Below are 14,736 nucleotides of genomic sequence, written 5' to 3'. Positions count from 1 at the left end.
CAGATCTCATTACAGATGGCTGTGAGCCACCAGGTGGTTGCTGGGAATTGAACTCAGGACCTCTGGAAAAGCAGTCAGTGCTCTTAACCTCTGAGCCATCTCTCCAGCCCGAGAGCATAGTTTGTAAATCTACCCTTGTATAATTATTTTGATTTGTTCTTAAAATCTCTACCAGAAAATAAACATTTACTTATTGGAAGATTATTCTCCCATTAATTTTTACATACATATTTTGTATTATATTCTATTAAATCCAAGATGCCCAGACAATTTTTCTGATAGCAAAATATGTTAGTTGACATAAACCAAGTGCTTCACTTAATTTTATTTTTGTGTGAAAATTGAGTTCAGGCTTCACACACACTAAACAGATGCTTCACCACTGACATTCATCCCTGGTTTTGGAACAAGATGGTAGAATATGGTTTTCCAACAGGGCATACAACACTTTGGGAAATAAACTTATCCTGTTATTGGTGTGTGAATTAGGATGGCCTCTTGGGAGGAATGAGTCAATTTCAATTTGTTCCACTATTTTTGGGGGGTCTTTTTAGATAGGGAACTATGTAGCTGTTCTGGAACTCGCTCTGTAGACCAGACTGGTCTCAGATTCACAGAGATTCACCTGCCTCTGCCTCCTGAGTGCTGGAATTAAAGGTATGGGCTGCTATGCCTGGTTTGTCTCTACAAATTTTAATGAAAGCGGAAAAATTGAGAAATTAGGCAGTTATATTTTACAGCTCTGAATACTTTTCTACTTGATTCTTCATATCTATCTATCCATCCTATCATGTATGAGCAACACCCTGGGTTCTTATGTATTCTTAAACATTTCAGCATACATGTGGACTAAAGTTCAAAATTTGTTTATATTTTTATTTTTTTGGAGGGGCTGGTTTGAGACAGTTTCTCTGGGCAACCCTGGCTGTCCTGGACCTGATTAGTCTCAAACTCAGAGATCCAACTGCCTCTGCCTCTCGAATGCTGGAATTAAAAGTGTACAGTGCCACTCCTGGCCTTTTTTTTTCTTTACTTTTTTTTTTTTTTTTTTGCCAGGGTCTTACTTTGGTGGAGCAGGCTGACTTTGAACTACACAAGACAGCTAAGGTGGCAGTTTAGCAATCCACTTGCCTCTGCCTTCTGAGTGCTGGGATTAAAGGTGTGTGTCACCACGCTGAACTCTGTTTGTGTGTGTTTGTTTTTGTTTTTCGGTTTGTTTTGTGTTTTTTTCCGAGACAGAGTTTCTTTGTGTCACAGTCCTATCTGTCCTGAAACTCACAGAGATCCTCCTGCCTCTGCTCCCAAGTGCTAGGATTAAAGGCCTGCGCCACCACTGCCCGGCTCTGTGTTTCTAAGGCCTTTAAGCTTCTTTTCCTGAGCGTGGTGAGCTGAGGTCCACCCTCTCATGCTGCTGTGAGCCTCGGTTCCTTCCTTCTCACTCCCGATTAGTAGTCTTCCATCAGGCGAGCACATTGGTACTTCTTCTGCTCGCCCTCTGATGCTATTGTCTTGTTTCCAATTCAGGGTTGGTAAGGAGCCAAACTCTATTAAACATTCTTAGAAGGTATTTTGAAGACATTGTGTTTCCTCTTGGGTCACATGAAGGGGTATAGTACAGACCTTCTCTAGGGGGCTCTGAATCCCCATTAATTTGGTGCAGGTCACAGTAAGAGCCGCGTGACTGGTGTGGCTGTCACAAAGCAGGAAGTGTCAGCGGATGGGTACTGCTCCTCAGTGCTCCTCAGTGCTCCTCAGAGGTCGTCTTCTCTGGGACTGGAGCAGCTTGGCTTAGGATGGGGACCAGCGGCCTGGGTCAGACACCCCCATATCCATTCCCTCTCCAATGGGAAAGGCCTTCATGGAGGTGATGCGGACACCACAGGACCTGACGGGCTGATGGCGGGCACAGGTACAGCCACAGCCTCCACAGTGTGCGGCTTTATCAGATGTTTCTCTTTTGTTCTCAGGCCTGACGCCACTGGAAGCCTTCAATGTGGATGTGGCCTGGCCCTGGGTCACAGCACTCAGGCCAGGTGAACCTCCATTGCTCAGTTCCTTTCTGCATCAAGACCCCAGCACCAACCAGACCTGGTGAGTGGGGCTACCATGTGGAAGGGTGAGGACATCTTGGGTGGCCCCCACGATGCCTGCGGTGCACCCCAGAGAAGGCTGCCACATCCCACCTCATAACCTGCATAGCAATAGCATGACTTCCACTTTGTGGATGGCACACAGCCAGAGAAAGGTGGGTGCCGTGACCCCTAGACCAGCCTGTGGAGCTCACAGAGCCCCTGTCCTCTGCTCATTCAGTGTCCCCTGTGCTGGTTAGGGAAGGGGACCTTAAATAAGACTTTAAAATGAAATTCACTGAGGGTCTTTTCTGACTTATAAGTTACATGTGTTCAACATAGAAAAGTTGGAGAGAGACAATTAGTAAATAAACAATTGTAGGAAAAATGGAAACTACGAGGGTCAGCCACAGAGGTCAAGAGTTCATTGTCAAAAAAACAGCCAAAAACAAACAAACAAACAAAACTTTACCAGGCAGTAGTGGTGCTCACTGTTAATCCCAGCACTTGGGAGGCAGAGGCAGGTGGATCTCTGTGAGTTTGAGGCCAGCCTGGTCTACAGAGTGAGTTCTAGGACAGCCAGGGCTATACAGAGAGACCCTCAAAGAGTTCATTGTTGTGGGGGTCTTGGCAGAGGCACCTCACTGTACTCACTCAGCAAGCTTAGTGAGGCGCTGGTCCCCAAGCCTTAGTTTCTCCTCTCTGACTGGTTTCCAGAACTCACAGGGTTGTCGTAGGACTGTTTGAGAAAATGGACCCAAAGGGCTTTCTTTACATGGGTTCTGGCCAAATTGAGCTATGATAAACATTATGTCATATCTTGAAAATATTATCTGTGTCCACCCTGACTGAGCAAGAACGGTCAGATCTGAGAGCGCTGTGCTGGTGAGGATATGGTGAAACAGGAATATGTGGGAGTGTATTGGCGTTGCTACCTTGGACAACAGCGTGGTCATGTCTGGTGGGCCAAGGATGCACAGTGGCCTTGGGCTCAGCAGTTACACCCCATGGACCAGCTCTAGAGAGACACACAGGCTCATGCAAAAGGAAAAAATGTGGTGCTTGGGACTGAACCCGGGATCTTACACATTCTAAGCACATGCTCTAAGCCAGGACCCCGCCCCAGGATGTGTGTGTGTGTGTGTGTGTGTGTGTGTGTGTGTGAAGTTGAGAACTGAATTGAATGCAAGGCATAAAGAATGCTAAGCTATTACTACTGAGCTTTGCTCCTAGCCCTGACATGGAGACAGCGATAGTTGCAGTAATTATAACACGAAAGACCAGAAGAATAAATACAGTATGATTGCATGAAATGGAAAGCAGGTCAAACCAGTGAAACGAGCATAGTGTTCAGCCTGGAAATGAGGTAAGAAGGCAGGTTATTATTCAGTCCAAAGCCTGATGGAGTACCCATTGTATGCTGAGCCCCTCCACTGTGTGCTAGGCCCTGGGAATGGAACACTGAGCAAAGCAGACAGTGCCCCCCACCCCACCCCACTGACCCTTTTGGTCAGGTAGCCTTCCTATTGATCAGGGCCATAGTGGGTCAAATATGTCTTCTACAGATAGGGGTCTTGCTGAGCACTGAGGCAGGGGCAGATCTAGGTAGAGGAGAAGCTCGTATGTAAAGTCCTGTCTGTGGTCCCTTTCCATTTCCTGTAACTTAGGTTCTTCTTTCTTCCTTCCTTCCTTCCTTTCTTTCTTCCTTCCTTCCTTTCGTTCTTTCTTTCTTGTGCAGAGAGATTAATTTTTTATTTTTATTTTTGTTCTTGTTCACGTTCTGAGACTTGCATACTAAGCAAGCACTCTCTCCACCAATAAGCAACATGTTTATGAGCAATATTGCTTCATAGTCAGGATCCAGTTATGGATCTTGGATTGTATATAGTGTCTTTTAATTTAATCTAAAGTAGTCATTCCTCCTTCCACCCTACCCCTTCCACCCCCTTTTGAGGGGGAGGGGGGCTCTGAGACAAGGTCTCACATAGCTCAACCTCAAACTCCTGATTCTACTGTTGCTACCTCCACCTACCTCCACAGGTCTGGGGTTATAGGCCATACCACCTTGGTTAGCCTCTGCCTTTTTTTTTTTTTTTTTTTTTAGATACAGTCTGTCTATATAGCCCTGGCTGTCCTGTAGCTCTCTATGTAGACCAGACTGACCTCAAAGAAAAGAGATCCTGCTGCATCTGCCTTCCTGTGTTGGGATAAGGCATGTGCTGCCGTGCCCAGCCTTCCACCACTCTCTCCCCATGAAGGCAGTAGGGCTTGTTTCTGTGCTCGCTCTGCCACAGAGCCAGGCTGGAGCCCAGCCTCGGGCCGCTGCTGTCCACGTTCCACCTCATCTGCTTTGTTTCTTCTCAGTAATCAAGGGTTTGGTTTTTCTTAATTGTATTTTACTTATGTATTTTATTTTCCTGGGGATAGAACTCAGGTCACCAGGCTTGGTAGTAGGTGCCTTTATCTTGCCAGTTATTTTTTTTTTTAAGAGCAAAAGTGGGGACGGGAGCTGGAGAGATGCTTCAGAACACACACACGTACACATGCATACGCACATGTGCGCATACACACATGTACACACACTATACAAATAAACAAACAAATATAAATAAATCTTCAAAAAATAATTTGGACAGGTGGTACTGGGAATCAAATCCAGGGTCTCACATGGGCTGGGCAGGCTCTCTGCCACTGAGCTACACCTCCAACCTGGGAGTTTTCTTTATACTTACCTGTAAAAGTGAGCCCAGACTTGCAGCAGAGAGAAAAGTTCCTGGCTGAGCAGAGCTGCTCTGCCTAGTGGGGAATGCATGGGGATTAGCAGCTAGTGCAAAAAAAAAAAAAAAAATGGCCCCCTCAGTCTCGGGTGTCACCCTGGCCACACCCACAAAGCAGGCTCAGATCCCTTTGTCAACCCTGGGTTTCTCATTGCTAGAGTGAAAGGATTTAATATCGCTGTTTATGTGGTCAGTGACTGATTTATGTGGTTTATGGCTGTGCAATCTTAACTGAAATATCACTATTAAGACTAAAATAGCACGTGTCTAGTGGCATGTGCGGCTTGTAAACCGTAAGATCTCGGTTGGTGGAGTGGAGTTCTTCAGTAGACTTAAGTGGTAAGGGCAAGTTCATTTCATTTATTCAACAAATATTTATACAGCATCTATTTGGTGCTAGACAAATGTGTGGATTAAAACAGAGAGCGAGCCAGATTGGTGTCACAAACCTTGAATCTCGGCCCTCAAGCAGAGACAGGCAGAACTCTGTGAGTTTGAGGACAGCCTGGTTTACATAGTGAATTCCAGGCCATCTAAGGCTACATAGTGAGACTCTGTCTCCCACATCCTCCCAAAAGAGAGCACGATGTGGCCTCTGTCCTTGGACAGCTGCTGGGCTCATGAAGGACACAAGTGTCACAATGCTAACAATACTAATAGTTGTGGTGGGACCTTCTGGTGCTTCCAGAACTTGAACAAAGGCCAGCTTCAGTGTCTGTGCCAGGACCTGGGGATGATCAAAGTTACCATGATAAGGGCTGAGAGAAAGGAGTTCTGGCAGAGAGAAGAGCCTGGCTAAAAGCCTGGAGGATACCCCGAGCCAGGGAGGCGGCTAAGAAAATGTCCAGTGGCTGAGACTGAGAGCCGTGAAGAATAAGATGGGAAAGGTGGGCTGAACCTCACACCATCGCAGGGAGGGTCTAGAAGATCTAGAAGGGTATGAGGCAGGAACAGTGAGAATGTTGTCAAAAGATTTTGGCTTTAAGAAGATGAATTAGAAATTGATGTTTGGGCTAAGTGTGGTGGCGCACGCCTTTAATCTCAGCACTTGGGAGGTAGAGGCAGGCAGATCTCTGTGAGTTCAAGGCCAGCCTGGTCTACAGAGGGAGTTCCAGGGCAGTTAGAATTGCAAGGTGAGATTCTGTCTCAATAACAAAACAACAACAACAAAAATTGACATTTATTAGTTTTGTTTTGTTTTGTGGTAACTTTGTATTGACATAGATCATACATGAAAGCTCACACATGGTCAATGTACAGCTCAATGTACATTCATAAAACAAACCTTATTCATAAACAGCATCTGGGTCAAAAACACTAGGGCAGCTTGGTATGGTAGGCAGCCCACACCTTTAATCCCAGCACTCTGGAAGCAGACACAGGGTATCTGTGTGAGTTCAAGGTCAGCCTGGTCTACTTAGTACCAGGACAGCCAGGGCTACACAGAGAGACAGACTCTGTCTAAAAAAAAGAAAAAAAGTAACAAAATGGGCAAAGAGCACCAGGAAAGTCTCCTGGGAGCCCTGTGTTCTGTACCAGACACGTCCCCACTGACAGTCACCACCCTCCCCACGACACACGCACACAAACTCTGTGTCTCTGTAGATTAGTTCTGCTTGGTTTTCAATTTGCTGTAGATGAGACAAACAGAACCTACTCCATCCAGCAACCCTCGAACAGCGTTAGGTCCTTCAGCCACGGTGCTGTCTGAGGCTGGAGTTTTGCGTGGTGTGAACAGGACCAATGGTGAGCACGTGGGTGATTTCCCTGGGGCTTCTATGCCACCGACAGCTAGATTTATTTGATCAGGCCTATAAAGGGAGCTTGTGCTTGCATTTGTTTCCCAAACTTTACACAACAGAAAGGAGTCCCACTCAAGTCATCTGTGACCATGTCCACCTTCTTCCTCTCCTCCACCACTTTCCGCCACCATCAGTAGTGAGTCTCTTACCAGGCCTAGGCTCACAGACTTAATTCCCCTCCCTTAGAGGCCTGAAGGCCACGGTAGATGGGGAGGGAGTGTTTGCATTTAAAGCACCCAATGCCTAGCGTGCTGGGAGCTGTCAAGAGATTGGGAACCTAGTAGGGCTCGTGAGCACCTCCTTGAACACCTGCTCAGGTAGAGGGGGGCTAGAGGGTTTGCAATATCAGCAGGAGGATGTGGTGGAGACAATTTTGGGTTTCTGGGCCTGCTGCAGGGGGCAGGAAATGAGCCAACTGACTGGCCCAGCTCACCAGAGAGAGCAGAACAGGCTGCTATCCACTCCCACCCGCCTCCACAGTGAGGATAACACGTCCCTCTAACTCTCTTGTACTTTCTCAAGTATGGCAGACTAAGTAAGACTGCCGGTTCCCTAGACTGTGACTGCCGCAGAAGGGTGGAGTGGGTTGTAAGCAGGGTTCCCCTGGAGGATCTGTGGAAGCCTCTGGGATGACAGACCACTAGAACTGAGGGATGGCATGAGACTGATGAGATGTCCTGGGGCTGCACCTAGTCCAGAGTGGAATAGGGAACCTGGGGCTGCCAGCTGATGGCCAGTCCTCTGGCAGAGCTGCTCAGTCTGTGTTTACCTGGTTTGCTAATCGCTGAGTCAGCAAACTTGGAGGCTGCCAGCCACAAAAGGGAATGGGAACAGCACCGACTGGGCCATAGAATTGCACACTTGAAATATGACTGGCTGTCTTGGGGGTATGCGGTGCGCAGCCTGCATTGCTGCGCGTGGTGGTCTCTTGGGAGCTGGTAGCTAAGGTGGAAACAAAGATTGGGGATAGGAGTGGGAATCTAGGAGTTAGGGGCTTCTCGAGGCTTGGAGGGGGTTGGGTTGTATCTTCCTTTGGGAAGTTCCTGCAGAGCTGATGCCCAGGAAAGTCGTTCTGCAGGAGACGGGAGTAAAAGGCACCACAGGTTGAGAAAGCAGTCTGAGCAAAGGGCTGAAGGTGGGGAGAGCCACGCTGTTCCAGGTGGTCTGGTGGGGAACACAGTTGTGAGCGCATCTACTGTTGGGAGCAGGGGGAAAGGTACTGGGCCAGAGGCTGTGACAGCCTGGGAAGAGAGGCAGAGTTGATGAGCAGTGACCTAATGTGAGGACTCAGGAATGCTTTGGTCTTCTACCCATCTGTCCAACCCACCCCCCCATCAACCCCTCAGCTGTACTGTCATGTAAATCATTCGACAGATGCTTACTGAGCCCCTGCACTGTGTAGTGTCCTAGGCCTCAGAAAGTGCATGATGATGGACAAGGTAGGCAAGACTGTTGGGGAACTCACTTAGTGGAGGAGACAGATGATCAGTAGGTAAATAAGGAGGCAAGCTACCCTCTGGTGGTGACAAGTTCTAAGCTGGAAATCATGAGAAGCAGGGGTACTAGGGTGTGGGGTTCCAGGCAGAAAAGACAGTCCTGCCAGAGGGCCAGAGGCAAGAAAGGACTAGGACCTAAAGTCTGTTAAAGGCCACAGCATAGGGCTGGAGAGATGGCTCAGGGGTTAGAAGAATTGACTGCTGTTCTGGAGGTCCTGAGTTCAATTCCCAGCAACCACAGGATGGCTCACACCCATCTACAATGAGATCTGGTGCCCAGAACACTATATATATAATAAATAAATTTTTTAAAAATGGCCACAGCATACACCTGCAGGTCTTCCTCTAGGGGAGCAGGGCAGGTTGGAGAGGTAGAGATGGGGTCAGATCCTTCCTGGGTTATGGGATGTGATGATGGGTTGAAAAAAAAAACAGACAGGGAGGAGTCAGAGAGTGGGTTAGCAGCAGAGGACTTCCCTGGTATGCACAAGGCCCTGGGTTCAATCTTCAACACCACCAAAAAGGAAAAGGAAAGATGCCTGGTCCTTATTCTAAGCTGGGTATTGTGGTATAGCCCTTTAATCGCAGCACTCAGGAGGTACAGGCAGGTGGATTTCTATGTTTGAGGCTAGCCTGGTCTACAGAATGAGTTCCAGGACAGCCAAGGCTACACTGAGTGGCCTTGTCTCAAAAAACAAAACAAAACAAACAAAAAAAAAAAAACAAAAAAAAAAAAGAGAAAAGGTGTCTAGTGGTAAGAGCTAAGGAAGTGGAGACAGCACCCCGGTCTTCTCTTCCTCTGCTAGCTTGTCCTCCAGTCCACCACAGCCACATCATGACCTTTCAAAAGCGTAGGCTAATCATGTGCTTCCGCTTTACAAAGCCTTCCATGGCTTCCTGTCACCCCCGCGAAGTCCTCAGACATGGTTTGCTGTTAACTACCAAGGCACTCTTGGGCTCTCCTTCCCTACCACACTCTGTTTCCAACCCTGGCAGAGCTGCTCGCTCACCTGCTGTCTCAGGCCAGCCAAGCCCCAGGCCCCACCGAGTCACGCACATGGACAGTGAGAATGTTTAAGCTGACTCTGTCCTGTCTGCCATCTTCTTGGACTTGGGTTGGGGGACAAGAGGTTTGCAGCAGGTTTGACATCTGCTCAGGCTGTCTTCATGAGGTCTCCAAAACACTAGTTCTTAGTCAGGAAATGCTAAGGCCAGGTGGGTCCAATGCTGTAGCCGGCTTCACCCCTCAAGGACCCAGCATTGTGACTGATAGCTTCCCCCATTCTATCCACAGGACAGCAGTCTTTTTTAACCACCAGACATGCTCCAAACCCTGCCAGGGTGCGTGGCGGGCAGACAGGGGTTCCAGGCAGACGACAGGGATTATAGGCAGACAAGGGTTACCAATAGACACGGTTACAGGCAGTCAGGGGCTACATTGAACTGTCTTCCTTCCTGGAGCCCTGTAGAAGCAGAGATGAGGAAGTGCTTACTCCATAATGTTGAGTCTGGAGGCCTGGGTTAGGGAGCTGTCTTTCCCAGGTCTGGGCCTCCTCCTCAGGCAGGAATAGGAAGATAGGACCTGGGCAGACAGGGAAGGGAAAGGAGCCCTCAGCCAGCTTGTCTTTGCTGTCTGCCCTCCCACTCAGCCTCCTGGTCACCAGGCGCAGCACTAACAGGACATCAGCACCCCTGTATCGATGTGCCATATCCACCATTCCAGATGAAATTGCTTGCCATCCAGTAGGTAAGCCAACTCTACCTCCTTAGCATGCTCCTAAGAGTCTCTCGTGTCTCAGCCCAAGCCATTCCAACGCCAGTCCTGCCTGATCTAGCCCTACTACCCTTGATCTCCAGCCCCACAGTGAGCTTTTCTCCCCAATGCCCAGCCCCATGTCACCCACCCATAGCCCAGCCTGCCTCTCCTGATCAGTCCTGATGACAGATCTGGAACCAATACTCACTGACTGCTCTCCATGGCACTTTGTTAGTAATATAGTCATGTTTTTACATGTCTCTGTGTATATTCACATGTAGGCGGGCATGCATATGTGTGGAGGCTCAAGGTTGACTTTGGGAATCTTCCTGGACCCCTCTCGCCATACATGCATTCAGGTCCAGGTCCAGGTCCGGCAGCCAGCCCCACAGCCTTAATCAGGGTTCACAGGCACCTGCAATCTACTGCCCCCAACGCACACACCAGGAGCCCCTTGACAAACCCCAAGTGACAGTCATTTCTAAATCCCTACCATGATATCAAGACTGGGCACCAGGGTCTTTGCTGAGATGGTAAATGGGGCTGAACAGGGACTGCATCCTGGCATGCCCAAGCTACTGTCACCTGTGGAACCCCCAACCCCAGTGTCAAGAGACTGCTGACATCAGCAGCCCTGTGCCCCTGACCTTTGCCTGACCTCCCCGAATCCCTTCATCCTTCCCTGCTTTAACTGTTTCAGAGAACATCTATATGCCAAAGGGCAGGTACCAGGGAGTGACAGTGGTCCGGAACCACCATGGTGTTTTGGTGAGTACATAGGCAGGAGGCCAGAGGGCCTTGGGGAGGCTGGTATTGGCCTCTGTGGGTGATGATGGTGTTGCCAGTCCTATGGTTGCTACACTGCCATCTATCTGCCATCCGATCATCTACGCAGATGCCAAGTCTGATCCAGCGCCCACGGACTGCACTTTGGACCCTAGCAACTGACTCCTGACTCTGAGGAGGGACACAGCCGTTCCTCTGTCCTCTGTCTAGTTCAGCCACTGAGTTCTAGAATGGGAATGACTGTGATCAGGGAATATGGGGCCAACTTGCCCTGCTTACTCCTTCTTTCTGCCTCTCCCCAGGTGTGCATTCAGGTACAGGCCCGGCAGCCCAGCAGCCTTAACTCCGAGCTCACAGGTGCCTGCAGCCTACTGAGCCCCAGCTTGGACCTCCAGGACCAAGTCTACTTCTCTAACCTTGGTAAGGATTGGAGATTCTCTGGTCTTGGGCAGTCATAAAGGGATCCAATAAGAAATACCAGCTCAAAGTGGAGGCAGACAGAGGTAAAGGCCCAGAATGGGACAAGCAAGCTCAGGGTCATTGTCAGAACTAAGGATGCCTCAAGGACAGGTGGTGGTGCATGGAGACTTCATCTGACTCTGTCTTCTCTGTATGTTTCTTAAAGAAAAACTCCTGGATTCAGGCATCTGTGTGGACCTTGGTCACTGCTACAGAAGCAAAGGAGGCAGCAGAGGGGAAGATAAGACACCAGCCAGAGGACCCCGGGCAGTGGAGGAGGAAGAGGAGAATGATGAAGAGGAGGAAGCTGGTGAGAAGAGGCAGATCAGGTGCCTCCATAATGAACCCCCAAGCTAGTGGCCTCTGGAATCAAGGTGTGTTCAGATCTAGAAGACAGGGAACAGTGATTATGTCCTAAAGATGAGGAACGGTGGCTAGGTCCTATAGATATGGCAAGTGCTGCCTCTGTCTCCTCATATTTTTAGCATTTATTTGTTTGCATGTTTGTTCACTGTGCATGGCTATGGGTGTACTCATGCACCAAACATACCTGTATCACAGCACACATGTGGAAATTAGAGGTCACCTTGCAGCAACCGGTTCTCTCCTTACTACTATGTAAGTAAGTTTCAGGAATCAAACTCAGGTCATCAGGATTGGCAGAAAGCTCCTTTGTCAGCTGAGCCATCTAGCTGGCCTCGCTCATCTTAGAGGTGGGGAAACCGAGGTCCCCCCCCCCATATGAGAGTAATTTCCATAGCGGTCAGAACCAGGGTCTAGATCTCTCTTTGCCTTTAAGATAATAACTCCCATGTTCAGGAGCTTCCCACTTCCTCCCTGAACTGAATCTTAGGAGTTGGGTTTTTTTTTTGGTTTTTCGAGACAGGGTTTCTCTGTGGCTTTGGAGCCTGTCCTGGAACTAGCTCTTTTAGACCAGGCTGGCCTCGAACTCACAAAGATCCGCCTGCCTCTGCCTCCCGAGTGCTGGGATTAAAAGTGTGTACTGCCACCACCTGGCAGGAGTTGGATATTTTGTGTATGTGTGTGTAGGTGAGTTGGTGGGTGCCTTACAGCGCAGAACATGCTGTCCTTTCTCCTGCCCCGAATTTCATACCCACTCCCAACCTACTCCTTTATTTTTACCAGGCACTGAGATTGCTATTGTTCTGGATGGCTCAGGAAGCATCGAGCCCGAAGACTTCCAGAGGGCCAAAGACTTCATCTCCAACATGATGAAGAACTTCTATGAGAAGTGCTTTGAGGTGGGCTTCCTTGAGGTCTGAGCTTTTGTTGCCTGGCGCTCACCTATGTCTGTGTAATGGGTTCAGAGCAACCCACCCTTCGCTTGCTCAGAGCTCTTCAGCCAGGTGACTCTTCTCTCAGTTTTGCCTGGAGCTACCATGCACCTATAGACATCTGCTTGCTTGATTGCAGATGGGTGACTTGAGGTGACCCTTCTCATTTGTGGGAGCTGTGAATCTCCAGAAGGACAACCCAACTTTTCATGCCCCAATGCCACATGGCAGATCCTACAGTCAACATAGAGGGGTAGTCATGGAGATATGGATTCAGGGAGAAATCACTCTCCTCCACCTGTGCCTGACTGGAGACTCCCTTTGCATTAGCATCCCCTTCTGTCCAGAGTCAACAGAGTAGATGAGGGGCTTCTTCCTGCCTTTCCAAGAGAAGCCCCTTGGGGCAGGGGTGTCTAGAGTATGGTCTGATGACTCCTTCCACCTTACTCTGCTCTCCAGTGCAACTTTGCCCTGGTGCAGTATGGGACAGTGATCCAGACTGAGTTCGATCTTCAAGACAGCCAGGACGTTGTGGCCTCCCTTGCCAGAGTTCAGAACATCATTCAAGTGAAGAATATGACTAAGACTGCCTCAGCCATGCAGCATGTCCTGTGAGTAGGATGCCTGCCAGAGGCTCTGTGGCATAGGGTCTGGAGGAGAAGCTGGGCGGAACTGTGGGAGGGGGAGGTAAGGATGCCGAGAAGTGCTATCACATCTGACACGAGGATAATACACATCTTTGCGTCTTAGGATTTTTTAAAATATTTATTTATTTACTTATTATGTATACAATATTCTGTCTGTATGTATGCCTGCAGGCCAGAAGAGGGCACCAGACCTCATTACAGATGGTTGTGAGCCACCATGTGGTTGCTGGGATTTGAACTCAGGACCTTTGGAAGAACAGACAATGCTCTTAACCTCTGAGCCATCTCTCCAGCCCGCGTCTTAGGATTTTTGTGAGGATTAAATACCTAAAATATATACAGTATTTATGATAATGTCCGGTGCATAAGTATCATAGAAACCAGGCATTGGTGACATGTGTCTGGAATGCCAGCACTCAGGAGGTTGAACAGTGTGCCTCAAAACCCCAAAAGTGAGTCTGAGGCTAGTCTGACCTACAGAGTCAGTTTCAGGATAGCCAGGGTTACGTAGAGAAATCTCGTCACAAAGAAGAAACCCAAACCAAACAGAAAACCCAAAAGTTGTATAAATTTTTATAAAAGTGAAATAATCATAAAATAAAAATATAAGTATTGCCTGTTTTTTTTTTAACACAAAATTCCATACTGGGGCTGGAGAGATGGCTCAGCAGTTAAGAGCATTGCCTGCTCTTCCAAAGATCCTGAGTTCAATTCCCAGCAACCACATGGTGGCTCACAACCATCTATAATGAGGTCTGGTGCCCTCTTCTGGACTGCAGTCATACACACAGACAGACTATTGTATACATAATAAATAAATTAATTAAAAAAATTCCATACTGTGTACACATAAAAGGGGCGGATGCAGTGCTCTTACTGTAGGGAGCAGGTGGGGAGTGAGCACATCCGTGGTGTGGCTTATGCCTTGCTGTGTGAAGTAAGGGTCAAACCCACCCTTTCCTGGGCCTTTATTCCCCATCTGGAGGGCTCCTTAACTCTCCAGATCAAGCAGGTCAATGAGTAAAAATTTGCCGAGAGCCCAGATACCTCTTTGGAAGATTGTCTTTATTCTTTCTCTGTTAAGAGACAACATCTTCACTCCAAGCCGCGGCTCCAGGAAGAAAGCATTGAAGGTCATGGTGGTGCTTACCGACGGTGACATATTTGGGGACCCTCTCAACCTTACGACTGTCATCAACTCCCCAAAGATGCAGGGTGTTGAGCGCTTTGCCATTGGGGTAAGAACCAAGAGCTGGGAGGCAACCCCTGGCTCTGTATAGCCTGGGAGGAGCCCAGTGGAGACTTTTGGAAACAGTATATCCAAACTCTCTCCATTCACAGACATTCCTCTTCTCCTGGCCATCTGCTTCTGCACGCCCCCCCCCCCCCCCACACACAATTGGGTCCCACAGAAGGCTCATCCTGAGGTGGTCATAGCTCACTGGCTGAGAAGGAAGGGGAAAGCCTGTACAAAGGTCCTTAGGGAGACGGTGCTGAGCTGAGTCCTGATAGCTAACATAAACAGCTGGCCTTCTGCACAGGGGAGGGTCATGAGGCTCTGTAGGCAGAGGGGTCAGCAGAGGATGCCAAGGAGAGCCAGGTGTGTCAGGAACACACCGCCAAAAGTGGAACTTTGTTGGGGGTAAAGG

The 14,736-nt window shown here is 48.7% G+C and overlaps 1 protein-coding gene across 2 annotated transcripts in view; it reads left to right on the top strand.

The window, feature by feature from the left end:
* Itgae (integrin subunit alpha E) overlaps positions 1-14,736 on the top strand; it is a 57,634-nt gene that overhangs the window by 11,324 nt on the left and 31,574 nt on the right. Inside the window, exons 2-9 of one of the 2 annotated variants that reach the window (XM_087910336.1) lie at positions 1,968-2,091; positions 9,794-9,891; positions 10,601-10,668; positions 10,989-11,106; positions 11,312-11,455; positions 12,292-12,407; positions 12,900-13,051; positions 14,172-14,325. In XM_087910336.1, the coding sequence (XP_087766462.1) occupies positions 1,968-2,091; positions 9,794-9,891; positions 10,601-10,668; positions 10,989-11,106; positions 11,312-11,455; positions 12,292-12,407; positions 12,900-13,051; positions 14,172-14,325 (974 nt within the window). Of the gene's footprint in view, positions 1-1,967; positions 2,092-9,793; positions 9,892-10,600; positions 10,669-10,988; positions 11,107-11,311; positions 11,475-12,291; positions 12,408-12,899; positions 13,052-14,171; positions 14,326-14,736 lie in introns of those variants that run through there. The other variant, XM_087910337.1, reaches the window with a different exon arrangement.

Source organism: Myodes glareolus, chromosome 9, assembly GCF_982192425.1.
Source record: "Myodes glareolus chromosome 9, mMyoGla1.1, whole genome shotgun sequence".
Classification (NCBI taxonomy): Eukaryota; Metazoa; Chordata; class Mammalia; order Rodentia; family Cricetidae; genus Myodes; species Myodes glareolus.
This window is presented reverse-complemented; position numbering and strand designations above follow the sequence as displayed.